The sequence below is a fragment of the Coregonus clupeaformis genome, unplaced genomic scaffold (genome assembly GCF_020615455.1).
Source record: "Coregonus clupeaformis isolate EN_2021a unplaced genomic scaffold, ASM2061545v1 scaf0782, whole genome shotgun sequence".
Lineage (NCBI taxonomy): Eukaryota > Metazoa > Chordata > Actinopteri > Salmoniformes > Salmonidae > Coregonus > Coregonus clupeaformis.
Window position 1 is genome coordinate 9664 of NW_025534237.1, and position 26764 is coordinate 36427.

At 47.3% G+C, this 26764-nt stretch overlaps 1 protein-coding gene and 1 pseudogene across 4 annotated transcripts; both read right to left on the reverse strand.

Annotated features, from left to right (window-relative positions):
* On the reverse strand, positions 1-13289 carry LOC121556760 (transcription factor Dp-1). Of its 4 annotated transcripts, none has more exons than XM_045216731.1 (12): positions 13159-13289; positions 11458-11540; positions 10757-10823; positions 9833-9936; positions 6212-6333; positions 4050-4221; positions 3700-3846; positions 3293-3361; positions 2994-3145; positions 2175-2341; positions 1713-1788; positions 1-1494 (listed from the first exon to the last, which is right to left on the reverse strand). In XM_045216731.1, exons 2-12 carry the CDS (start codon positions 11467-11469, stop codon positions 1365-1367), a joined length of 1218 nt encoding a protein of 405 aa, XP_045072666.1. In that variant the 5' UTR covers positions 11470-11540; positions 13159-13289; the 3' UTR covers positions 1-1364. The 4 variants fall into 4 exon arrangements, with proteins under 4 accessions (XP_045072666.1, XP_045072665.1, XP_045072667.1 ...); XM_045216730.1 differs by having other exon boundaries at positions 13085-13289; XM_045216732.1 differs by lacking the exon at positions 13159-13289 and adding an exon at positions 12773-13076.
* Positions 12219-25698, reverse strand: LOC123485653 (annotated as a pseudogene).
* Positions 25699-26764: the final 1066 nt, after the last annotated feature.

The following is a 26764-nucleotide window of genomic DNA, read 5'->3' on the forward strand; positions in this document are numbered from 1 at the left end:
AATGTTCAAACATCCTCTATATTTTATTCTCTATAATTTCCAAACTCATTAGATAACAAAAAGAAAAAAGGTACGGTATTACGGAGTCGACATATTTGTTCAGTTTTACAAAAGTTCATTGGGGGTCTTTGTAGTGGACTCCCGTTTTGCCTTTTGACAAAATCCTGAAGAAGTCTTGAGCTTGTTTCAACCCTATGAATGGCTCCATCCTCCCAAAAAGTTATGTTCGTTGATCATACGCAGCTACTTCATTCCTCTGGGTGTCGTTCATTTAGAAACATTTTGGTACGTTTTGTCTCAATGGGCTGCCTGCCAGCCAGGCAGAGAACCACTTCTGATTTATAACAACGTTCTCTTGAATCCAATTCTGAGGTCACCTTGCTTTGAGATGGGATGAGTGGCCTTGTCTCCTCTAGCGTCACACACAGGGACATTTGGCCTCTACTGTCTGTAGGTATTCACAGCAACACACAGGGACATCTGGCCTCTACTGTCTGTAGGTATTCACAGCAACACACAGGGACATTTGGCCTCTACTGTCTGTAGGTATTCACAGCAACACACAAGCACAGGGCCAAGTGACTGCCCAAACACACACTCACCAATCTTGAAAATAGCTGCCAGAAGGAAGTCACACACACAAAATAAGAAAATATTACTACAAATAAGTACAAAACATACACACACACACACCCTCTCCCCTAGGAGATGTATAGGAAGTCATTTCCACTGTCATGTCAACGACTGACACCACTACTGTTCATAATGTTAAATACTGTAATACAGCGACACAAGACAGATCTCAGAGGTTTCTGGAGGGAATCTTTCCGTGGCCGTATATCAGTTCACTCAAGAACCAAAAAAAAGAGTATGGCAGGAGAAGGCTCCCATTTCCTGTAACGGGGAGGCGGGCTGAAGAGGAGCGCGTTGTGGAGATTACACTCTGATAGAAACACAGGTTCAGAAGCAGAAAAAAAAAAAAGTTAATTCCCACTAAAGGCATTATACAGTCAGCGTCTTTGGCAGCAGAGACTACATTTCCCAGAAGGCCATTGCGTCGGTGCGCTCTGTGCATTCTGAAGGCAGCTGAGGAAGGAGAAGCAGGGGCAGGAGCCTCCTCGTAGATAGCTTGGTGGGGAGGAGGGAAGGCCTGAGATGGAGCCGGAGGGAGGGAGAGAGACTTGTTCATGGGATATGGGCTGCACGCATTCCAAATGGCACTAGTCCCAATACAGTGCATTACATTTGTGCCAATATGGCTCTGGTCAAAGGTAGTTCAGCATATAGGGAGTCATTTGGGACACACTTGGTTAAATCAGACTGGTCTGGTAGAGTTGGTTGAGTGAGAACGAAGAACTACTGATTTAATCATCGTCATCGTAGTCCTCTTCATCATCCTCTTCCTCATCTGCCATGTAGGACACAGGGGTGTGGCCTCGCGAGCCGCTGTAGTGTGACTCGTTGGAAATGGATGCCACTGTGCCATCGGCGCCACTGAATATACAGCAGGAAACAGAAGGAATTAGTTAGACCTTCCTGTTACATCACTACCTGTCCATTTAAAAGAGCTCAGAAAGAGCTCAGAGACCATAGAGTTGGATAGAGGGCACACTTGAAACAAAGCTTGTTTTAGCATGGGCAGCGCCTCTGAAGGCTTTCACCCTCCAGATAGGAGATGAGCTCTCAAGTACATCTCTACGGAAGAGACTCACCTTGTGTGATGGCGTCCTCCGTTTGTAGACGACGCTCCCGTGATGTAGACGTTGCTTATTGGGCCCGTGGCCATTTCTGGAGGGGGAGGGAACAGAAAACCATTTATATAGCCTCCTTTACACACTCCCAGCCCGAGTATATCAGGGTGAATAGGGTGCCATTTGGGACGCAGTCCTACTGACATGTAACATAGGGCTCCAGGGCTCTGGGCACCAGGGTGAATAGGGGGCCGTTTGGGATGCAGTCCTACTGACCTGTAACATAGGGCTCCAGGGCTCTGGGCACCAGGGTGAATAGGGGGCCGTTTGGGATGCAGTCCTACTGACCTGTAACATAGGGCTCCAGGGCTCTGGGCACCAGGGTGAATAGGGGGCCGTTTGGGCCGCAGTCCTACTGACCTGTAACATAGGGCTCCAGGGCTCTGGGCACCAGGTGAAGGCGTTGGGAGCAGTCCTACTGACCTGTAACATAGGGCTCCAGGGCTCTGGGCACCAGGGTGCGGGCTTCCTTCAGGTCCTCTGGGGAACAGCAGCCCACCTCCAGTCCACAAGACATCCCCATCCTCTTCAACACCTCTACGTCATCATGGATCTCAAACATGTTGTCAAAGTTAAACAGGTACTCAAACCTGTAGGGTGGAGAGGGGGAGGGGAGGGATGGAGGAGGAGAGGAGTTGGGGGAGGAGAGGGATGGAGGCAGGAGAGGGATGGAGGCAGGAGAGGGATGGAGGCAGGAGAGGGATGGAGGGAGGAGAGGGATGGAGGGAGGAGAGGGATGGAGGGAGGAGAGGGATGGAGGGAGGAGAGGGATGGGGGGGAGGAGAGGGATGGAGGGAGGAGAGGGATGGAGGGAGGAGAGGGATGGAGGGAGGAGAGGGATGGAGGGAGGAGAGGGATGGAGGGAGGAGAGAGGAGGGAGGGAGAGGAGAGGGAGGGAGAGGGAGGAGAGGGGAGGGAGGAGAGGGATGGAGGGGAGGAGAGGGATGGAGGGAGGAGAGGGATGGAGGGGAGGAGAGGGATGGAGGGAGGAGAGGGATGGAGGGGAGGAGAGGGATGGAGGAGGAGAGGGTTGGAGGAGGAGAGGAGTTGGGGAGGCAGGTATGATTAGATGAGGTTTGGTGTTGTATTTGAAATCACTCCCATGATGCACTCACACCAAGGTGTCTCAAAGGGAGTTGGGATATGCAAATCTCTAGATATATTTCACCCATCCGTATAATACACCCGTGTGAAACAGGACAATGTAATGATCTGTGTATTACACCGTCTCTGGTCTCTTACTTGTCGTTAGAGATGCTGCAGTCGATGACGGTCCTCTTGGAGGTGTTGACGATGATGAAGGGGAGGTTGATGACAGAGTTTGGGGGCGGAGCCCTCCCCGCTTGCTGCTCCGCTGAACGGTTACGCTGCACCAGGCGCTTGAACGCTATTTGCTGCACCGAGACATTCACACAACGTTATGATACCGTTCAGTCAACGTCGTTGAAATGACATTCAGGCAACGTTGAAGCCACCAGCAAGACAGGGTGAGCTTCTTCTAAAACGTGTGTATGTTCCACCACAGTGAGTGGAGTGTTTACCTGTAGAATGAGCTCCTGTAGCTGAGACTGTTTCTGCTTGATCCTCTCTAGTCGTCTCTGTCTCTCCACCTGACCATCAGACAAATACATCAGGTTACAGGTGTCTTTGTGGGTCTGTCTGTCTGCTGAGTTGGTGGGAAGGCCGATCCACCTGATCTCTTACCTCTAGGCTCTGACGCTCCTGTGCTGAGTTGGTGGGCAGGCCGATCCACCTGATCTCTTACCTCTGGGCTCTGACGCTCCTCTGCTGAGTTGGTGGGCAGGCCGATCCACCTGATCTCTTACCTCTAGGCTCTGACGCTCCTGTGCTGAGTTGGTGGGCAGGCCGATCCACCTGATCTCTTACCTCTAGGCTCTGACACTCCTGTGCTGAGTTGGTGGGCAGGCCGATCCACCTGATCTCTTACCTCTAGGCTCTGACACTCCTGTGCTGAGTTGGTGGGCAGGCCGATCCACTTGATCTCTTTCTTCTCTTTAGAGATGATGTTCATGGCCATGAGCACATTGAGCGCATCGTACACACGCCGTCGGATGTTCTTCTGGTCGTAGGAATGCTGTGGATGGGAGAGAGAAAGGGGCTGTGTCTCAAATGGCACTGCTGTCGTTTCCCAAATGGCCTAATCCCTTCAGAGTGCACTACTTTTGCCTAGGGCCCATAGGGCCGCGCAGAATCTGTGCATCTTGAACTCTGATTGGGCTATTTGTTTTACGGATGAAACCCTGGTCTGATGGGTTTTTGATTGGCCGTGTGTCTCACCGAGTCGCCGGGCGAGAGGAGGGTGTCGTTGGCGCTGAACTCTGCCACGAGCTCGTCAGCCACCTCATTGTAGGTGGTCACGCCCTTTCTCTGCACCTTCTCACACACCTTCATGGAGAAATGCCTCAGCCCCTTCCCGTTCTTATCCCCCTTCTTACCAGTACCACGCTTCCTGGAACACAACCAACCACAGCAGGAATTAGAGAGAGAAGGAGCCAATCACAGCAGGATTTAGAGAGAGGAGAAGCCAATCACAGCAGGATTTAGAGAGAGGAGAAGCCAATCACAGCAGGAATTAGAGAGAGGAGGAGCCAATCACAGCAGGAATTAGAGAGAGGAGGAGCCAATCACAGCAGGATTTAGAGAGAGGAGAAGCCAATCACAGCAGGAATTAGAGAGAGGAGGAGCCAATCACAGCAAGATTTAGAGAGAGAAGCCAATCACAGCAGGAATTAGAGAGAGGAGAAGCCAATCACAGCAAGAATTAGAGAGGAGAAGCCAATCACAGCAGGAATTAGAGAGAGAAGGAGCCAATCACAGCAGGAATTAGAGAGAGAGAAGGAGCCAATCACAGCATGAATTAGAGAGAGAAGGAGCCAATCACAGCAGGAATTAGAGAGAGAAGGAGCCAATCACAGCAGGAATTAGAGAGAGGAGCCAATCACAGCAGGAATGAGAGAGAGAAGACGCCAATCTGAGCAAATTAGGTTGCGCGACCCCATGTGGAGTCACCTGACATGAAAATGGGTCACGGGAGAGTTTTTCATACCCCCCCAAAAAAACGACCTTCTTTGTATCTCAAAATCATTGTAATGTGGTTAAAACTATAAATTACTTAACCTAAAATATCAAATTCAACCAGAGTGCCCTTAGAGGAAAGTGCAGCCCTTGAACATGTGCTTAACAAGTCACATAAGTAGCATGGACTCACTGTGTGCGTTAATAGTGTTTAACATTATTTTTAAATGACTACCCCATCACTGTACCCCACACATACAATTATCTGTAATGTCCCTCAGTCGAGCAGTGAATTTCAAACACAGATTCAATCACAATGACCAGGGAGGTTTTCCAATGGTTCGCAAAGAAGGGCACCTGTTGGTAGATGGGTTAAACAAAAAAAAAGGCAGACATTGAATATCCCTTTGAGCATGGTGAAGTTTTTAATTACACTTTGGATGGTGTATCAATACACCCAGTCACTAAAAAGACACAGGCGTCTTTCCTAACTCAGTTGGTGGAAGAAGGAAACCGCTCAGGGATTTCACCATGAGGTCAATGGTGACTTTAAAACAGTTACAGAGTTTAATGGCTGTGATAAGAGAAGACTGAGGATGGATCAACAACATTGTATGGTGGTGGCTGCATCATGTTATGGGTATTCTTGTCATCGGCAAGGACTAGGGAGTATTTTGGGATAAAAAGAAATGGAAGAGCTAAGCACAGGCAAAATCCTAGAGGAAAACTTAGTTCAGTCTGCTTTCTAACAGACACGGGGAGATTAATTCACCTTTCAGCAGGACAATTACCTAAAACACTAGGCCAAATATACACTGGAGTTGCTTATCAAGATGACATTGAATGTTCCTGAGTGGCCTAGTTACAGTTGACTTAAAGCTTGAAAATCTATGGCAAGGCTTGAAAATGGCTATCTTGCGATGATCAACAACCAACTTGACGGAGCTTGAAGATTTTTTTTAAGAATGGGCAAATATTGTACAATCCAGGTGTGCAACAGTCTTACAGACTTAACCAGAAAGACTCACAGCTGTAATATCTGCCAAAGATTATTCTAACATATATTGACTTGGGGTTGAATAATGATCTTATGAAGATGTGTTTTATTTTCCATAAAACTTTTTTTTATAAATAATGATTCCACTTTGACAGATTATTTGGGTAGATCGTTAACAAAAAAGAGACAAATAAATCAATTTTAATACCAATTTGTAACAACAAAATGTGGAAAAAGTCCAGGGGTGAATACTTTCTTAAGGGACTGTATGTACTGACATCTCAATCTCTTAACGAGAGAGAGAGAACTTTCCCGAGAAGCCAGCCAGCCTCCCTGCTGAGAATTGACCTAAAGCTGACCCAAACGGCCAGGTGCCCTTAACCAGCATGAGTGTTTGTATACAATTGTGCGTGTGTGCGTGTCTTACCCGGTGGACCAGGGAGAGGCATCAGGGGGCTGGCTCTGTGGTCTGTACTGGGTACTGGGTGTGTGAGGGCTGCCCATCATCAACCCCCCTGACCCACTGGGCCTCTGAGGAGTACCCATCACCTGAGACAGAGGGAGGGACAGGTAACCATGGAGACATAACATTTAACAGCCATAAATTAAATGTATGAGCTTCTTTCAAAGCCCTGAGGAGCGATCTCTAAAGCATTTCATCTACACCATCCTAGAAGCTATGGAGGCTAGCCAGAGCAACACATCACGGCTGGGGGATTAGATACAGTGGGGAGAACAAGTATTTGATACACTGCCGATTTTGCAGGTTTTCCTACTTACAAAGCATGTAGAGGTCTGTAATTTTTATCATAGGTACACTTCAACTGTGAGAGATGGAATCTAAAACAAAAATCCAGAAAATCACATTGTATGATTTTTAAGTAATTAATTTGCATTTTATTGCATGACATAAGTATATGATACATCAGAAAAGCAGAACTTAATATTTGGTACAGAAACCTTTGTTTGCAATTACAGAGATCATACATTTCCTGTAGGTCTTGACCAGGTTTGCACACACTGCAGCAAGGATTTTGGCCCACTCCTCCATACAGACCTTCTCCAGATCCTTCAGGTTTCGGGGCTGTCGCTGGGCAATACAGACTTTCAGCTCCCTCCAAAGATTTTCTATTGGGTTCAGGTCTGGAGACTGGCTAGGCCACTCCAGGACCTTGAGATGCTTCTTACGGAGCCACTCCTTAGTTGCCCTGGCTGTGTGTTTCAGGTCGTTGTCATGCTGGAAGACCCAGCCACGACCCATCTTCAATGCTCTTACTGAGGGAAGGAGGTTGTTGGCCAAGATCTTGCGATACATGGCCCCATCCATCCTCCCCTCAATATGGTGCAGTCGTCCTGTCCCCTTTGCAGAAAAGCATCCCCAAAGAATGATGTTTCCACCTCCATGCTTCACAGTTGGGATGGTGTTCTTGGGGTTGTACTCATCCTTCTTCTTCCTCCAAACACAGCGAGTGGAGTTTAGACCAAAAAGCTCTATTTTTGTCTCATCAGACCACATGACCTTCTCCCATTCCTCCTCTGGATCATCCAGATGGTCATTGGCAAACTTCAGACGGGCCTGGACATGCGCTGGCTTGAGCAGGGGGACCTTGCGTGCGTTGCAGGATTTTAATCCATGACGACATAGTGTGTTACTAATGGTTTTCTTTGAGACTGTGGTCCCAGCGCTCTTCAGGTCATTGACCAGGTCTTGCTGTGTAGTTCTGGGCTGATCCCTCACCTTCCTCATGATCATTGATGCCCCACGAGGTGAGATCTTGCATGGAGCCCCAGACCGAGGGTGATTGACCGTCATCTTGAACTTCTTCCATTTTCTAATAATTGCGCCAACAGTTGTTGCCTTCTCACCAAGCTGCTTGCCTATTGTCCTGTAGCCCATCCCAGCCTTGTGCAGGTCTACAATTTTATCCCTGATGTCCTTACACAGCTCTCTGGTCTTGGCCATTGTGGAGAGGTTGGAGTCTGTTTGATTGAGTGTGTGGACAGGTGTCTTTTATACAGGTAACGAGTTCAAACAGCTGCAGTTAATACAGGTAATGAGTGGAGAACAGGAGGGCTTCTTAAAGAAAAACTAACATGTCTGTGAGAGCCGGAATTCTTACTGGTTGGTAGGTGATCAAATACTTATGTCATGCAATAAAATGCAAATTAATTACTTAAAAATCATACAATGTGATTTTCTGGATTTTTGTTTTAGATTCCATCTCTCACAGTTGAAGTGTACCTATGATAAAAATTACAGACCTCTACATGCTTTGTAAGTAGGGAAACCTGCAAAATCGGCAGTGTATCAAATACTTGTTCTCCCCACTGTATGTCTATAGAACTAAAACTACTAGTGTTTCTATTGCCATGCATCCCTCTCTAGCTGAACCCTGAGCTCTGGGGCTTGCCTCATTAATAGGATGATAATGGTGATGAGGGAACTCTTATAATCCCGCTGACTGAAGGGTTTGTGATCAGCTTATGCACACACACATGCACGCAGGTCACACACAGGTCACGCAGGTCACACACAGGTCACCCTGCCTTGCTCAAAGTTAATATGAAGGCTTTATCGCCATGGAGATATGGGAAGCCCAGTGCTTCACTAGTAGTAGCAGAGGAGGAGAGGACAGGGGCCCTCAGACAGGAGGAGGAGGAGAGGACAGGGGCCCTCAGACAGGAGGAGGAGGAGAGGACAGGGGCCCTCAGACAGGAGGAGGAGGAGGAGAGGACAGGGGCCCTCAGACAGGAGGAGGAGGAGGAGAGGACAGGGGCCCTCAGACAGGAGGAGGAGGAGGAGAGGACAGGGGCCCTCAGACAGGAGGAGGAGGAGGAGAGGACAGGGGCCCTCAGACAGGAGGAGGAGGAGGAGAGGACAGGGGCCCTCAGACAGGAGGAGGAGGAGGAGAGGACAGGGGCCCTCAGACAGGAGGAGGAGGAGAGGACAGGGGCCCTCAGACAGGAGGAGGAGGAGAGGACAGGGGCCCTCAGACAGGAGGAGGAGGAGAGGACAGGGGCCCTCAGACAGGAGGAGGAGGAGAGGACAGGGGCCCTCAGACAGGAGGAGGAGAGGACAGGGGCCCTCAGACAGGAGGAGGAGGAGAGGACAGGGGCCCTCAGACAGGAGGAGGAGAGGACAGGGGCCCTCAGACAGGAGGAGGAGAGGACAGGGGCCCTCAGACAGGAGGAGGAGAGGACAGGGGCCCTCAGACAGGAGGAGGAGAGGACAGGGGCCCTCAGACAGGAGGAGGAGGAGAGGACAGGGGCCCTCAGACAGGAGGAGGAGGAGAGGACAGGGGCCCTCAGACAGGAGGAGAGGACAGGGGCCTTCAGACAGGAGGAGGAGGAGAGGACAGGGGGCCTTCAGACGAGGAGGAGAGGACAGGGGCCTTCAGACAGGAGGAGAGGACAGGGGCCTTCAGACAGGAGGAGAGGACAGGGGCCCTCAGACAGGAGGAGGAGGAGAGGACAGGGGCCCTCAGACAGGAGGAGGAGGAGAGGACAGGGGCCCTCAGACAGGAGGAGGAGAGGACAGGGGCCCTCAGACAGGAGGAGGAGAGGACAGGGGCCTTCAGACAGGAGGAGGAGGAGAGGACAGGGGCCTTCAGACAGGAGGAGGAGGAGAGGGACAGGGGCCCTCAGACAGGAGGAGAGGACAGGGGCCTTCAGACAGGAGGAGGAGAGGACAGGGGCCTTCAGACAGGAGGAGGAGAGGACAGGGGCCTTCAGACAGGAGGAGGAGGAGAGGACAGGGGCCCTCAGACAGGAGGAGGAGGAGAGGACAGGGGCCCTCAGACAGGAGGAGGAGAGGACAGGGGCCCTCAGACAGGAGGAGGAGGAGAGGACAGGGGCCCTCAGACAGGAGGAGGAGAGGACAGGGGCCTTCAGACAGGAGGAGGAGAGGACAGGGGCCTTCAGACAGGAGGAGGAGAGGACAGGGGCCCTCAGACAGGAGGAGGAGAGGACAGGGGCCCTCAGACAGGAGGAGAAGAGGACAGGAGTTCTTAGAAATGAGGCTGTTACTAGTGTTAGTGTTGTGTCTCACCATGTGTGGGGCGATGTTGACGTTGGAGAGCCCCAAGGTTTTGGGAAGCAGTTGTTTCCCCACAGAGAGGGACTGAGGGTGGACTGTCACCAGGGACAGGACACCTGGAGGGACAGGAACAACACTGTTAGAACACCAAGGTGCGTCCCAAATGGCACCCTATTCCCTATATAGTGCACTACTTTTGAATAGGGTGCCATTTAGCACGCAGCCTCGCTGTTGTTATGGGGGAGGGGAGGGAAGACTGTTAGAACAACACCAAGGGTGAATCTCTTGTCTTTCCCAGCCTCCTCTGGCAAAACACATTGGAGGAGAGGATCTGAGGTTCGGACCTTCTCCAACCTGCTTTGAGATGGAGCAGGGGAGAGAGAGGATCCCAGGGATCAAGGAAACACTATTAAGATTAGGGTTGTCACGATACCAGTATCACGATACTACACCAGATTTCCCATGGCAAAAAAAGAAAACAGGATTTAGACTAAACTCTATGGTCCTATAAAAACCTACTGTATGGCAATTGTGGGTGCTATAGCTGGCCAAATAAACAAATGTGACTCAAGGTGACAACATAAGGACCGTTTTCCTCACGAAATTCAATCTGCTTCATGTTTTGTTTCCTTGCCACAGAAATATCACGATACTGGTTTCATGACAATTCTAATTGAGATTCACCCCAAGCTCCCTGGAATCACTTATGACATGATTGGCCACAGAGAGAACATCTCAACAGGAGGCAACACTGCCCTCCTCTGTTAGGCGAGAGTCACAGTCTACCATCAACTCTCATTCTGCAGGAGTAGCTCTAGTACTGCCATACTTGGCCAAGTCTTACTCCTCCATGCTCCTCAACGCCAGTGTTCACCAGTGTGCAACTCACCTATATTAAAATAATTAGGGGAAACCCTGGGTGCTGTAGCTACCTACCTTTGCTGGGACTGAGGTTCTGGTTGTAGAAAACCTTCATCTCTCCGTTGGCACCGATCCCAGCCGCCTGGAGACGACAATGTTCTGTTATGGCCACCCCACCACACTGTCGCCATGGAAACACCAGTAGCTACAAACTTCTCTAGATTCTCTTCTCACTAGTCGGCTTTATACTAGTCTGGAGCTAGGAGGTGCTGCTGGACTGAGGTCAATGGATTACTACGTTTGTTTACTGTGAGAGTGTTGCTCCATTTCCATGGCAACCTTTGAGTGTGAGCAATTGAGCATCAATCGGTGTACACTTTAGAGTTTGAGGACCTCCGCAACCATCTTAAACACTGTGTGTGTGGGTGGGTGTACACTGGAAGGAGATGGTCAAGTGACGATTAAAGTGGTTAGTCGGTTGATTATTGCATAACAGCAAGCAACTAAATCAGTAAGTACCAACAACCACTTGTTATGGTGAAATCCACCACTGCTAAATCAGGAAGTTGATATGGTCTTCAAAGTAACTTAGCCTGTACCACTCAAACCACAAAGGGAAGTCCATTCATCTAGTGATGTGTCAGTTCTTCCCTGAAACAATGACCTAAAACTGGATCTAGTTGGTTGAGAAAAAAATAAAATAAGAGGGTTCCACTATAGAATTAGTACTAATTCTAATTGTATGGCTTGCACACTAACACTGGCCCAGAACTCACATCCTTTGCCATGATATCAGCTCCTATGGGTGGGAGATAGTGTCTTCTGGAAGGTTTCTTTGGGATGTTCAGCAATGGCTTCCCTACAGCAAAATATGGAAAGGGGAAAAACGCCTTCAGATAAGTCTTATAAAACTGTAGGATTGTAGAAGAAATGCAGAGTAGACATTCATTGTAGATTGGCTAAACATTCTGTTGAACTTGATTTAACAAGGTTGGAGTAGGCTGGCCGCCTATATCCCTGAGGGATTCAAACCACAACACTCCACTAAGCCGCATGGAAGCTTTGGAAACAACTTGGTTACAACATAAGTCGGGCTCCACACTCAGTTATTGCCAAATTTGGGGCACTGAGAACAGAACATAGGCCTAACCGCGTAAATACAACAATGAACGACAGAAGGTTCCCATAGCCTGACAGGGGAAGCTCAACAACAGTTACTTGGATCCAGAAGCTGACAACGTATTACTCAACATACACAAGCACACTACACATTTGGTTGAAACTAAACTACCTAGCTAACAAGTTCGATGGCACCAAAATGCTTGCGCTCTCAGCGTGTTTCATTCGTGGTTTTATCATATTTAAAACACATTTTCATCGCTTGAAATAACAATTGTCCAGCTACTTTTTTTTCGATCAGAACTGTTCGCAATCATACATGTTTTGCAGCTTGGGCTAGATATATTTATCTAGAAAGTTAGGTGTACCACCATTGTGCATGTTTAAAACCCGAATATTAGTTACCATCAACTAGTTACTACGACCCTTCTAACTCGTTATTCTTGATCCGCAACTCCCAGTTACTGCAGACAAATTAGGAGAGGAAGAGGTCGTCGAAATCAACCTCCAAACAGGAAACTAGCTAAAACTAAACGTTAGCGAAGCAAACATAATAAACTAGAAAGTTAGCCCAAACCTTCAGAATCCAAGATCACCAGATCAGATGTTTTCAAATTAGCTAGTTACCTGCATCTTTACAAAGACAGTAATCGAACGAATGACTTGTAGCAATTTCAGACAAGATGGTTGCTTTGCAAGTTTGACAGATGGCTAGCTAGCATGTTTGCCCTAAAGTTAGCACGCAACATGCTAGTTCGTTCTCCCTATCGACACTAGTTATCTATTAGCTAACGTTAGCTCATTGCAACGATGGGAGTTTGGTTTGAATGAATAGCCAGTCAACTAACGTTAAGGTAATAGTTTGCTAAACCCGCTTTTGGGTTAGACATGAATTAGTTAGTAACTAACTTAACGTCAATGTGGACAATAGTGTTTTATTTACGGTAGAGTGCACTCACTAGCGAACGTTACCTGTTAGCTAGAAGCCGAGTCAGCCATTTTTGTAGCCAGCTAGCTAAAAATTAAGCTAATATACTTTACATTTCGTACAGCTGGCTAGCTAAGTTAACTACCTTACCTATGGGTAGAAATGTGATAGAATGACCATGCCACAATGCAAACGTATTTCGATTTTGCTTAGCTAGGCAGCTTCGAATGGTCTCTGCTTATGTTCGATCGCGTTAGGTGCAACAGTCATACATTTGATTGACAGTGACGTTAGCTAACTAAGCTAGTTAGCTACTTCTACCCTACTAAAACTGAAACCCAGCGAAATAAACGTACTTGCTCAGCGTACAAATGTAACTATATCTCCTACTTCATAAATAAATCAATGAAGTGGGAAGAATTAAAGTCACTTTTCTGATTAATCGCCGAGTCAGAGGTAAGCGTTTGTCCCAAACTCCGACTGAGATGTCCGGCTGCTGAGCTTCCAGAGTTGTGCGACAGACTGTACACTCCAAACTGAGCTTGGCGGTGTCTGAAATGTGAAAGAAACTATTGGATACGCACAAAGTAAACGTCATCACGCGGGAAGCATAGACCACACCTCCAGAACGATATCAAAACATTTCATTGGACGAGACAGACAATATTCAACTATAACATTATCAAAACAGGACATCTCCCTAACCAATAAACCAATATTTTAATAAATAGGTGCATATTCCAATATTTTGAAATTACATGATGTACAACATTTTGTATTTTGTTGAATTTTGAACAAACTCCAACCTAACACAACATAATGTCAAATGGGGATTTCTTGTACTTGGAATGACCCCCTTATTTCCATTGTAACGTTTATAAATAATCTAACTATGACTGGCCTGATAAATGCAATGCTATATCTTTATTTCTCCATTGCTTGATTTATTAGGAGGAAGTCTTCTAGTTCTAGTCTTTTCTTCCAGTCAGGCTACAGTACAGTATACCGTACAAACAGAAGCAAATCATTGAGCCGTTATCATATAAAACAGTCATTGGAACATAAGAAAAATAAACATTTTACAGCATTAGATGCCATAGGAGTGCAATAATGCGTACATAATGTAAAGCCCTGATATAAACAACCCATACATACCGTTTCTATACGTCCGCGTTTGGTTAGAATACTGACACTTTACAGTATCAGCTTAACATTCAAATGTAATAAATGGAAAGTTGAACAGTTAACCTTGGCCTGTGTCTTTCTCCCAGGTTTCATCCAGATGAAACTGATCCATATGCAGCCACAGACTAATTAATATTCCCTTGAAGGGAATATGTCATCACCAGTCAATGTGACGTTACAAACCAAAGGGCATTCCCATCAGGGATCCCTTCATAACTACTGTAGGACGTGAGTGTAGGAATGATAGTTAAGACAACAATGAGTACATGTAAACCATTCAACAATGATCGCATCTCAAATGGCACCCTATTCCTTATATAGTGCACTACTTTTGACCAGGGCCCATGAGGGCTCTATGTAGTGAATAGGGTGCCATTTTTGGACGCAGCCAATGACCCAAAGATAATAGGTAATTACTATTTTAACCATGGAATGAGGGAGAATGACCTTTGACCCTTTTGCAGGGCCCCTATTGGGCTTCAGTCTGCTGGGTGTGGCAGCAGGGGGCGGGCGGGCGAGCTTCTTGCGTTCGGCTCGAGGGACCCACTTGTGTGTGGCAGCTCTCCACAACACCGGAGCCAGCAGAAGACTCAGAGTGGTGACACTGAGAACCAGCAGGTACACCTGAGGAAGAAGAGGGCAGGGATGGAAAGGTGAGAGACAGAGCATACATACATATTTATATTCTAGATCCTGTATACCATCTCTTGATTGATTGGATTGCTGGATTGTTTGTATGTATTCATCTTGCAATTGCCATAAACATCTTCAAGAAGTGTCTAGGGGTAGTGGTTAGGGGTAGTGGCTAGGGGTACTGGCTAGGGACTAGTTGCTATTGTTTGATTTGGAACTGAGCATCGAGTGGTGGTCAGTTAGTCGGTAGAAGTACCTCTCTGGAGATGATGCCAGCTCGACGGGCGCGGCTCCCCAAGACGAAGGAGAACTCGCTGACCTGCGCCAGGCCGGCCGACACTATCCAACGGATGTGGCGAGAACCCTTAGGCAAGATGGCCGACAGCACCAGCACCGCCATCAGGAACTAACAGGGACATGGAGAGGAAGAGGTGTTTAATTAGAGAGAGTGAGGGACAGAGGGAGAGAGAGAAAGAGTGAGAGAAAGACAGAGTGAGTGTGAGTGAAGTAGTAAGTGAGAGAATTAAAGGTTTAAAACAACAACTAGCATACCTTCATGATGACCAGTGAGAGAGTGGTTTAAAACAACAACTAGCATACCTTCATGATGACCAGTGAGAGAGTGGTTTAAAACAACAACTAGCATACCTTCAGGATGACCAGTGAGAGAGTGGTTTAAAACAACAACTAGCATACCTTCATGATGACCAGTGAGAGAGTGGTTTAAAACAACAACTAGCATACCTTCATGATGACCAGTGAGAGAGTGGTTTAAAACAACAACTAGCATACCTTCATGATGACCAGTGAGAGAGTGGTTTAAAACAACAACTAGCATTCCTTCATGATGACCAGTGAGAGAGTGGTTTAAAACAACAACTAGCATACCTTCATGATGACCAGTGAGAGAGTGGTTTAAAACAACAACTAGCATACCTTCATGATGACCAGTGAGAGAGTGGTTTAAAACAACAACTAGCATACCTTCATGATGACCAGTGAGAGAGTGGTTTAAAACAACAACTAGCATACCTTCATGATGACCAGTGAGAGAGTGGTTTAAAACCAGAACTAGCATACCTTCATGATGACCAGTGAGAGAGTGGTTTAAAACAACAACTAGCATACCTTCATGATGACCAGTGAGAGAATTAGAGTTTTAAAACAACAACTAGCATACCTTCATGATGACCTGTGAGAGAATTAGAGTTTTAAAACAACAACTAGCATACCTTCATGATGACCAGTGAGAGAGTCAGCACCACCAGGATGGTCAGTTCGTACAGGACAAAGGTAGGAAACACATGGAGACCTGCAGTAGTGGAGACAAAACACAGAGACCTACAGTAGTAGAGACAACACACAGAGACCTACAGTAGTAGAGACAACACACAGATACCTACAGTAGTAGAGAGACAACACAGAGACCTACAGTAGTAGAGACAACACACAGAGACCTACAGTAGTAGAGACAACACACAGAGACCTACAGTAGTAGAGACAACACATAGACCTACAGTAGTAGAGACAACACACAGAGACCTACAGTAGTAGAGACAACACACAGAGACCTACAGTAGTAGAGACAACACAGAGACCTACAGTAGTAGAGAAAACACACAGAGACCTACAGTAGTAGAGACAACACACAGAGACCTACAGTAGTAGAGACAACACATAGACCTACAGTAGTAGAGACAACACACAGAGACCTACAGTAGTAGAGACAACATAGAGACCTACAGTAGTAGAGACAACACAGAGACCTACAGTAGTAGAGACAACACAGAGACCTAAAGTAGTAGAGACAACACATAGACCTACAGTAGTAGAGACAACATAGAGACCTACAGTAGTAGAGACAACCCAGAGACCTACAGTAGTAGAGACAACACACAGAGACCTACAGTAGTAGAGACAACACAGAGACCTACAGTAGTGAGAGACAACACATATACCTACAGTAGTAGAGACAACACAGAGACCTACAGTAGTAGAGACAACACATAGACCTACAGTAGTAGAGACAACATAGAGACCTACAGTAGTAGAGACAACACAGAGACCTACAGTAGTAGAGACAACACATAGACCTACAGTAGTAGAGACAACATAGAGACCTACAGTAGTAGAGACAATACAGAGAGACCTACAGTAGTAGAGACAAAACAGAGACCTACAGTAGTAGAGACAAAACAGAGACCTACAGTAGTAGAGACAACACAGAGAGACCTACAGTAGTAGAGACAACACAGAGACCTACAGTAGTAGAGACAACACAGAGAGACCTACAGTAGTAGAGACAACACAGAGACCTACAGTAGTAGAGACAACACAGAGACCTACAGTAGTAGAGACAACACAGAGACCTACAGTAGTAGAGACAACACAGAGACCTACAGTAGTAGAGACAACACATAGAAACCTACAGTAGTAGAGACAACACATAGAGACCTACAGTAGTAGAGACAACACATAGAGACCTACAGTAGTAGAGACAATACAAAGAGACCTACAGTAGTAGAGACAACACATAGAGACCTACAGTAGTAGAGACAACACAAAGAGACCTACAGTAGTAGAGACAACACAGAGACCTACAGTAGTAGAGACAACACACAGAGATCTACAGTAGTAGAGACAACACAAAGAGACCTACAGTAGTAGAGACAACACATGAATAAAAGCATCAAATAACTGCACAACAGGCAGCATATAAACAACCATAGAGAGATACGATGCTAAACAGCCATACGATGCTAAACAGCCATACGATGCTAAACAGCCATAGAGACAGAGATACGATGCTAAACAGCCATACGATGCTAAACAGCCATACGATGCTAAACAGCCATAGAGACAGAGATATGATGCTAAACAGCCATAGAGACAGAGATACGATGCTAAACAGCCATAGAGACAGAGATACGATGCTAAACAGCCATAGAGACAGAGATATGATGCTAAACAGCCATAGAGACAGAGATATGATGCTAAACAGCCATAGAGACAGAGATACAATGCTAAACAGCCATAGAGACAGAGATACGATGCTAAACAGCCATAGAGACAGAGATATGATGCTAAACAGCCATAGAGACAGAGATACGATGCTAAACAGCCATACGATGCTAAACAGCCATAGAGACAGAGATATGATGCTAAACAGCCATAGAGACAGAGATACGATGCTAAACAGCCATAGAGACAGAGATACGATGCTAAACAGCCATAGAGACAGAGATACGATGCTAAACTGCCATAGAGACAGAGATACGATGCTAAACAGCCATAGAGACAGAGATACGATGCTAAACAGCCATAGAGACAGATATATGATGCTAAACAGCCATAGAGACAGAGATATGATGCTAAACAGCCATAGAGACAGAGATATGATGCTAAACAGCCATAGAGACAGAGATACAATGCTAAACAGCCATAGAGACAGAGATACGATGCTAAACAGCCATAGAGACAGAGATATGATGCTAAACAGCCATAGAGACAGAGATACGATGCTAAACAGCCATACGATGCTAAACAGCCATAGAGACAGAGATATGATGCTAAACAGCCATAGAGACAGAGATACGATGCTAAACAGCCATACGATGCTAAACAGCCATAGAGACAGAGATATGATGCTAAACAGCCATAGAGACAGAGATACGATGCTAAACAGCCATAGAGACAGAGATACGATGCTAAAAAGCCATAGAGACAGAGATACGATGCTAAACTGCGATAGAGAGACAGAGATACGATGCTAAACTGCGATAGAGAGATACGATGCTAAACAGCCATAGAGAGACAGAGATACGATGCTAAACAGCCATAGAGAGACAGAGATATGATGCTAAACAGTCATAGAGAGACAGAGATATGATGCTAAACAGCCATAGAGAGATACAATGCTAAACAGCCATAGAGAGATACGATGCTAAACAGCCATAGAGAGACAGAGATACGATGCTAAACAGCCATAGAGAGATACGATGCTAAACAGCCATAGAGAGACAGAGATACAATGCTAAACAGCCATAGAGAGACATGATGCTGCAGACTGCAGAGGGGAAGCTTCAGTTCTGACCAATGGAGGCGAAGAAGATGATGGCGAGGAAGTCTCTGATTGGCTCGATGCAGGCCATGACCTCTGTGGTGCAAATCTGACCCTGCGAGGAGAGAAGCGCTCCAGCCAGGAAGCAGCCCAGCTCCATGGAAATGTCCAGGAACTCCGTCACCTGGGAAAAGCCGGGGGGAATAACATCATTTGACATACAGTTGGTAGAATGGATATAGTGTAACAATCTATATCATAAACTCCCTAATGATACAGCATTGCTTTGTACTGGAATGTCCATTCTAGTACTTCTGATTCTACAGGAAACATATTATCTGTTGGAGAAGAGGGCTACATCTCCTAGAGGTGCGGAGAGGAGAAGGTAGAGGACAGGGGGAAGAGTGAGGAGGGGGGTACGTACGGTGAGCATGAGGAATACGAAGGCAGCGGTCCCCAGAACCAGGATCTCCTTGTTGCCTTTAGACTCAGCATGGAGCTTCCTGTAGTATGGACCAATCAGGAAGGACTTGAGGAGAGCACACAGCAGTAGCACCACAGCCAGAGAGAACAGGACCTGGGACAGGAGCAGGAGGACACGCATACCCCAAACAGAACACTACAGAACACAGGATAGAACACAGAACACCAGCCTCACAACACAGAACACTAGTTAACAGAGAGAACAGAACCTGGGCTAGGAGGAAAGAACACAGGACAGAAGACAGAACAGAACCCTCAGAAGACAGAACACAGGCCAGAACCCTCAGAAGACAGAACCCTCAGAAGACAAAACACAGGACAGGACTCTCAGAACACAGGACAGAACCCTCAGAAGACAGAACACAGGACATAACCCTCAGAACACAGGACAGAACACAGGACAGAACCCTCAGAAGACAGAATACAGGACAGAACCCTCAGAAGACAGAATACAAGACAGAACCCTCAGAAGACAGAACACAGGACAGAACCCTCAGAAGACAGAACAGAACCCTCAGAAGACAGAACACAAGACAGAACCCTCAGAAGACAGAACAGAACCCTCAGAAGACAGAACACAGGACAGAACCCTCAGAAGACAGAACATAACCCTCAGAAGACAGAACAGAACCCTCAGAAGGCAGAACAGAACCCTTAGAAGACAGAACACAGGACAGAACCCTCAGAAGCAGAACACAGGACAGAACCCTCAGAAGACAGAACACAGCACAGAACCCTCAGAAGGCAGAACAGAACCCTTAGAAGACAGAACACAGGACAGAACCCTCAGAAGACAGAACACAGGACAGAACCCTCAGAAGACAGAACACAGGACAGAACCCAACAGTATTAATCATTAGAACTTCTAACACAATCTTTGGAACGACATACCTCACTAGCATGAGACAAATTGTGGGACAGGTTGAGTTAGACTGTGCAGGTGTGTATACCCAGCAGGTACTATATGTACACAGGGTGTGTCTAGATCCTAGTGTATATACAGCTGTGTGTTAGCTCACCTGCCCAGGTCACCAGATGACACCTGTATGAGGGTGGGCATGACGGCTATGAACAGACCCAGCTGAACATCCTGCATCACCAACATCCCCAGGAGAACACTGCTGTAGTCCAGCTCACCTATGCACACACACACACACACACACACACACACACACACACACACACACACACACACACACACGTGCGCGCACTCACGGTTTTAGTGTTTGTAACCAGTTACTCATTTTAATGACAGGTGCTTCTTTAACATTCAAATAAAAAGTATTGGAAGTCAAGTCTCTCTCTCGCTCTTTCTCTCTCTCTCTCTCACACACACACACACACACACACACACACACACACACACAGTCCGTAGTCTCCGTACCGTCCTTGTCTGCGCGGGCGCCCCCAGCCAGGAAGCGTGAGACCAGCGGTGTGGAGGACAGAGAGAGACAGGAGGAGATGAAGACAGTCTGGGTGGGACGGATATGCAGCACCTGGCCCCACAGCAGCCCTGTAGCCACCATCAACAGACTGAGGTAGCAGGAACCCTGCACAGAGGTCTTCCACACCTGCACACACACATAGGACAGGACACACACGTTAAATATACACACGCATGTACACACACAAAATGGTCTTCAACTATACTCTTGAAATTAACACAATATAATTATCTTATTAGGACACATTCCAGAGAAGGGAGGGAGAGAGAGAGAAAGAAGCAGGAAGACTGATAAGGAAAGAAAATGTGTGATAAACAGATAGCTAGCCAAATGGAGAGGAGAGACAAGGGAGAGCGAGAGAAAGAGAGAGAGAGAGAGAGAGAGAGAGAGAGAGAGAGAGAGAGAGAGAGAGAGAGAGAGCGAGAGAGTTAGGTGTTGGTCTCTGCTGAGACTGAGTTGGTGAAAGAATGTAAGAATGTGGGTTTCTGAGTCACACTGTGAAAATGTAGGTCAGAGTAACGCAATTCACACCAGTCTTTTACCGTCTGGTGATGAAAATGTATGCATCACTAACTGTAAGTCGCTCTGGATAAGAGCGTCTGCTAAATGACTAAAATGTAAATGGTGATGTCACCAGGCAGGCAAGAACTCCATCCCACCAAAACAGGCGGTCTTTTCAAACAGCTCTTAAACTAAAAAGTGCATTATCATCATTTTCACAATTTCACAGTATTATTCCAACCTCATAGCGTGGAAATATATATAAAACACAGAATAATCACTTTTTTTACTGCAATGGGCCTTTAAGAATTTTAACTATTTCAAGAATGTAGGCTAATATCTGATGGAAAATCCCTCTATGTGTGTGTGTGTGTGGGGGGGACAGCCTACCTTCCGAAGTCGCTCTGGGGAGAACTCCAGGCCCACCAGGAAGAGAGTGAAGAACACTCCCAACTCTCCCAACGTCTCAACCTGCACCATAGACTGCACAGGGACACATTACTCACACACACACACACACACACACACACACACACACACACACACACACACACACACACACACGTCTCACCTTGATGCTGTTGAGTCCAGAGGGACCCAGGAGGACTCCACAGATGATGTAACCAAACATGGGGGGCAGGCCCATCATAGTGCACAGCCAACCACATGGCAGAGACAGCATCACTATGGAGACCAGGTCCTGACCAGCCAATCACAGAGAACAGGAAAGGACACCACAGGGACACAGATTAGAATTGTGCAAAATTGTAGTTTCATTTGAAGACCCATTTGGTCAGATTACAGCTGGACTCATAGGACAGACTTCATATAGTCAGATTACAGCTGGACTCATAGGACAGACTTCATATGGTCAGATTACAGCTGGACTCATAAAACCAGACTTCATATAGTCAGATTACAGCTGGACTCATAGGACAGACTTCATATGGTCAGATTACAGCTGGACTCATAGGACAGACTTCATATAGTCAGATTACAGCTGGACTCATAGGACAGACTTCATATAGTCAGATTACAGCTGGACTCATAGGACAGTCTTCATATGGTCAGATTACAGATGGACTCATAGGACAGTCTTCATATGGTCAGATTACAGCTGGACTCATAGGACAGTCTTCATATGGTCAGATTACAGCTGGACTCATAGGACAGTCTTCATATAGTCAGATTACAGTTGGACTCATAGGGACAGTCTTCATATGAATTGGATCAATCAATCAGTAAGGGTCAGGGTTTAGAGGTCAGGCATTAGCGTTCAGCGGTTAGGGGGTCAGGGGTTAGAGGTCGTACTGACCTTGATGAAATGTTGATCAGAGTGGGGCATGGTGGAGTCTCTGGGCTTGGTCAGGGGTTAGAGGTCAGTGGTTAGAGGTCGTACTAACCTTGATGAAGTGTTGATCGGAGCGAGGCATGGTGGAGTCTCTTGGCGGTCAAGGGTTAGAGGTCAGGGGTTAGAGGTCGTACTAACCTGATGAAGTGTGATCGGCGAGGCCGTGGTGGAGCTTGGGCTTGGCAAGGGTTAGAGATCAGGGGTTAGAGGTCGTACTAACCTTGATGAAGTGTTGATCGGAGCGAGGCATGGTGGAGTCTCTGGGCTTGGTCAAGGGTTAGAGATCAGGGGTTAGAGGTCGTACTAACCTTGATGAAGTGTTGATCGGAGCGAGGCATGGTGGAGTCTCTGGGCTTGGTAGGTTAGAGAATTAGAGGCGATATAACCTTGATGAAGTGTTGATCGGAGCGAGGCATGGTGGAGTCTCTGGGCTTGGTCAGAACATACTGGTTGTTCTGGGAGTCAATGAGCATGCCTCAGTCCCAGGTCGGCCCTCCACCTCTCCACCTCTCCTTGACGCGTTCCTTCTTCTTTTCCCTCCATCTTCCTCATCCTCCTCCACTCTCAGCACTGCCTCCACGTTCGCTACGTGCATTCCCTTCATCTGACCACAATCATGATAATAACTATACAATACAATACAGCCCCAAAGCAGCATATCAGGGGCTGTATCCATAAACCGTCTCATAGTAGGAGTGCTGATCTAGGATCAGGCCTCCCTGTCCTAACAATCTGATTCATTATGCTCTATAAGGGAAAACAACGGATCCTAGATCAGCACTCCTACTATGACCTGTTTGTCGTCAAAGGCGTGGTCCTCTATATAACCTGTGTGTTTGTTGTTGTTGTTGATGAACCTGTTTATTGTTGTTGAAGGCGTGGTCCTCTATATGACCTGTTTGTTTGTTGTTGTTGTTGATGAACCTGTTTATTGTTGTTGAAGGCGTGGTCCTCTATATGACCTGTGTGTTTGTTGTTGTTGTTGTTGATTAACCTGTTTATTGTTGTTGACGGCGTGGTTCTCTATATCACCTGTGTGTTTGTTGTTGTTGTTGATGAACCTGTTTATTGTTGTTGAAGGCGTGGTCAATGACCTGTGTGTTTGTTGTTGTTGTTGTTGATGAACCTGTTTATTGTTGTTGAAGGCGTGGTTCTCTATATGACCTTGTGTTTGTTGTTGTTGTTGTTGTTGTTGATGAACCTGTTTATTGTTGTTGAAGGCGTGGTCCTCTATATGACCTGTGTGTTTGTTGTTGTTGTTGTTGTTGATGAACCTGTTTATTGTTGTTGAAGGCGTGGTCCTCTATATGACCTGTGTGTTTGTTGTTGTTGTTGTTGTTGATGAACCTGTTTATTGTTGTTGAAGGCGTGGTCCTCTATATGACCTGTGTGTTTTTCTGTGTGTTTTTTTTCAGGGGGAATGGATCAGCTTAATATTGCAGATAGATTGTATCTTCTATCAATGTAATTGTCTGCATCACTTCCAATCCCCCATGTTTTTTTTTATTTTTTATATATATTCTCCCCTTTATTACTTTTCAACCCCACCATCCTTTCCCTACTTGGAGTAAATTAGTGAACAACAATGCCCAGGCCTCTACTTCCGGTCTATACTTACTATCTACACCTTATGGACAGAGTTAATTTTACAATAATTATATTATATATTGTGATGCCACGAGAGGCTGCACGCTTTCAGCGGGGTTGCCCAAGTAGTGCAAGGAGTCCAGGTTCAACCAAACAAGGATTTTTATTAAAAGGTCTTCGGCAACTAACGAAATTATAACACAATTCTCTTCTTCCCGAGCCCACCCTCCAGACCGTGTCTCTTCCCTTCCAAACAACTCCAGCCCATCAGCCCCCTGATTGGTTTCAGCTGCGTGGGAAGATTGGCCACAGAGGGTTGGAGTTCCCGACCATACCAGCAGATGGAGCCATAGCTGTCTGGGTTTGCAGCCACCTCAGGGGGATGACGTCCCTCCAGGACACAGCCTCTCGTGACATCACACACCCCTCTCGGGACCGACGTCCTCGTCGGGGTAAAGGCAGTGAAGAAGGCATCACGCCGGGAGAGGGCGTCCGCATTTCCGTGGTGCTTGCCAGCCCTGTGGACAACCGAAAAGTTAAACGGTTGCAAGCTCAAAAACCATCTGGTTACTCTACTGTTTGATTCCTTGTTCTTGGCCATCCACTGCAGAGGGGGGCGTGATCAGATACCACCATGAAACGTCGGCCCAGGAGATAGAACCGAAGGGACTCCAGGGCCCAGACTACAGCCAGACATTCCTTCTCCACCGTTGAATAGTTCTTCTCTCTGGAAGTAACTTCCTGCTTAGGTAGAGAATGGGATGTTCTTCCCCGTCATGGGCCTGGGTGAGGACAGCACCCAGACCCACCTCCGAAGCATCCGCTTGGACCAGGAATTCTTGAAGTCTGGTGCCACCAGGATCGGACTGGAGCAGAGTGCTCGCTCCAGGTTGCGGAAAGCCGCCCCGCCGCAGGGTTCCACTTCACCATTTCGTGAGTGGCGTTGGTCGTCAGCTCCGCCAATGGTGCCGCTAGTGGTAGCAAAATCTGCAATAAAGCGTCTATAGTAGCAGCGAGGCCCAAAAATGACCTTACTTGCTTCCTGTTGATGGGCTGCGGCCAGTCCTGTATGGCCCGCAGTTTGGCTTCTGTGGTTTGACCAACCCCCGCCCAATGGTGTACCCCAGGTAGTTTGTCTCACTGAAGGCCACCTTGCACTTCTTCGGGTTTGCCGTGAGCCCTGCTTCCCTGAGCGAATCCAGCACCGCTTGTACCCGGGGTAGGTGGTGGCCTAATCCTGACTTTGTATAACCACATCATCCAAATAAGCCGTGCGCACTCTTGTGGGGGCGCAAGGACTCGATCCATCAGGCGTTGGAACGTGGCAGGTGCCCCGTGGAGACCAAACGGAAGTCGGGTATACTGGTAGAGCCCCTCGGGGTGGCAAAGGCTGTCTTCCTTAGACGCCGGGGTCAAGGGCACCTGCCAGTAGCCTGTGAGATCAAGAGTGGTTATGAAACGAGCATGCCCCAAGGAGTCTATTAAATCATCGACACGAGGCATTGGGTATGCATCAAATTCAGACACTCATTCAACTTTCGATAGTCATTACAAAAATCGTATTGAACCGTCTGGCTTGGGAACTAGTACTATGGGACTTGCCCAGGCACTGTGGGACTCTTCGATTACTCCCAACTCCCCGCATCTTCCTTACCTCCTTCTGTATAACCACTTTACGAGCCTCTGGTACGCGGTACGGGCGCGGTTTACCGCTCGGCCAGGCATGGTCGCGGATCTCATGTTGGACCACCTCTGGTGACCGGGAAGGGAGGAGAAGACATCCTGGTTCTGCTCCACGAGTTCCAGGGCCATCTGTCGTTGATGTGGGGACAGATTTGGACCCAGCTGAACCTCTTCTGGCCGGTTCCTGGGTCTCTGTGGGGGGTAGAGAGCTAAACAGCGCCGCTGGGCCACTTTTTTAAAAGGTTAACATGATAAATCTGCTCAGTTTTCCTCTTATCTGGTTGCCTCACCTTGTAGTTCTCCCATGCGTTCAATGACCTCATATGGTCCTTGCCAGGTTGCCAGGAATTTGCACTCAACGGTTGGCACCAGGACCAGACCGCCCGGCCCAAACCCTGGGCTGAGCAGATCTGTTGTAGGAGGTTGCTGTTGCCGCTGACTGGCCTCCATGTGTTCCCGCATCATGGGATAGATGGCCCATTCTCTCCCCCATAGCCCCCTACATGGTCGATCAGTGTCCGCGTTGGCATGGCTGCTCCTCCCAGGCCTCCTTGGCGATGTCGAGCAGTCCTCTGGGTCTGTAGGAAAGCAAGAGCTCAAAGGGTGAAAAACCAGTAGAAGACTGGAGGTACCTCTCTCACCGCAAAACAATATGTATGGTAACAGTGATCCCAGTTGCGCCATCTTCCCCTACCGCTTCCGCAGCATGGATTTTTAGTGTTTTGTTAAAACGCTCGACTAGGCCATCTGTCTGGGGGTGGTAGACCGAGGTTCTCAGCTGTTTGATTTTCAGTAAAGCACAGAGTTCTTTCATCACCCTGGACATGAATGGAGTCCCTTGGTCCGTCAATATCTCTTTGGGATTCCCAGACTAGTTGAGAGACGGAACAGCTCCTTGGCGATTTGTTGGATGTAGCCCTCCTCAGCGGAATGGCCGACCGGGAGAGTCCAGAATGACCAGAATGTATTGATGTCCCTGGCACTTTGGTAAGGGCCCGACTATGTCTAATCCAATCCTCTCAAAAGGAGTTTCGATAATGGGCAAGGGAATGAGCGGGTTTCTATAGTGGGCTTTGGCGCAACCTGCTGACACTCAGGGCAACCACGG

What these genes read in the sequence shown, in the direction of transcription:
- LOC121556760 (XM_045216731.1), bottom strand. An exon ending in GCCTCTCCCTGGTCCACCGG is followed by an intron (nt 4,222 to 6,211) that starts GTAAGACACGCA and finishes GTTGTGTTCCAG; the next exon opens with GAAGCGTGGTACTGGTAAGA. An exon ending in TGCAGCATCTCTAACGACAA is followed by an intron (nt 2,342 to 2,993) that starts GTAAGAGACCAG and finishes TCCACCCTACAG; the next exon opens with GTTTGAGTACCTGTTTAACT.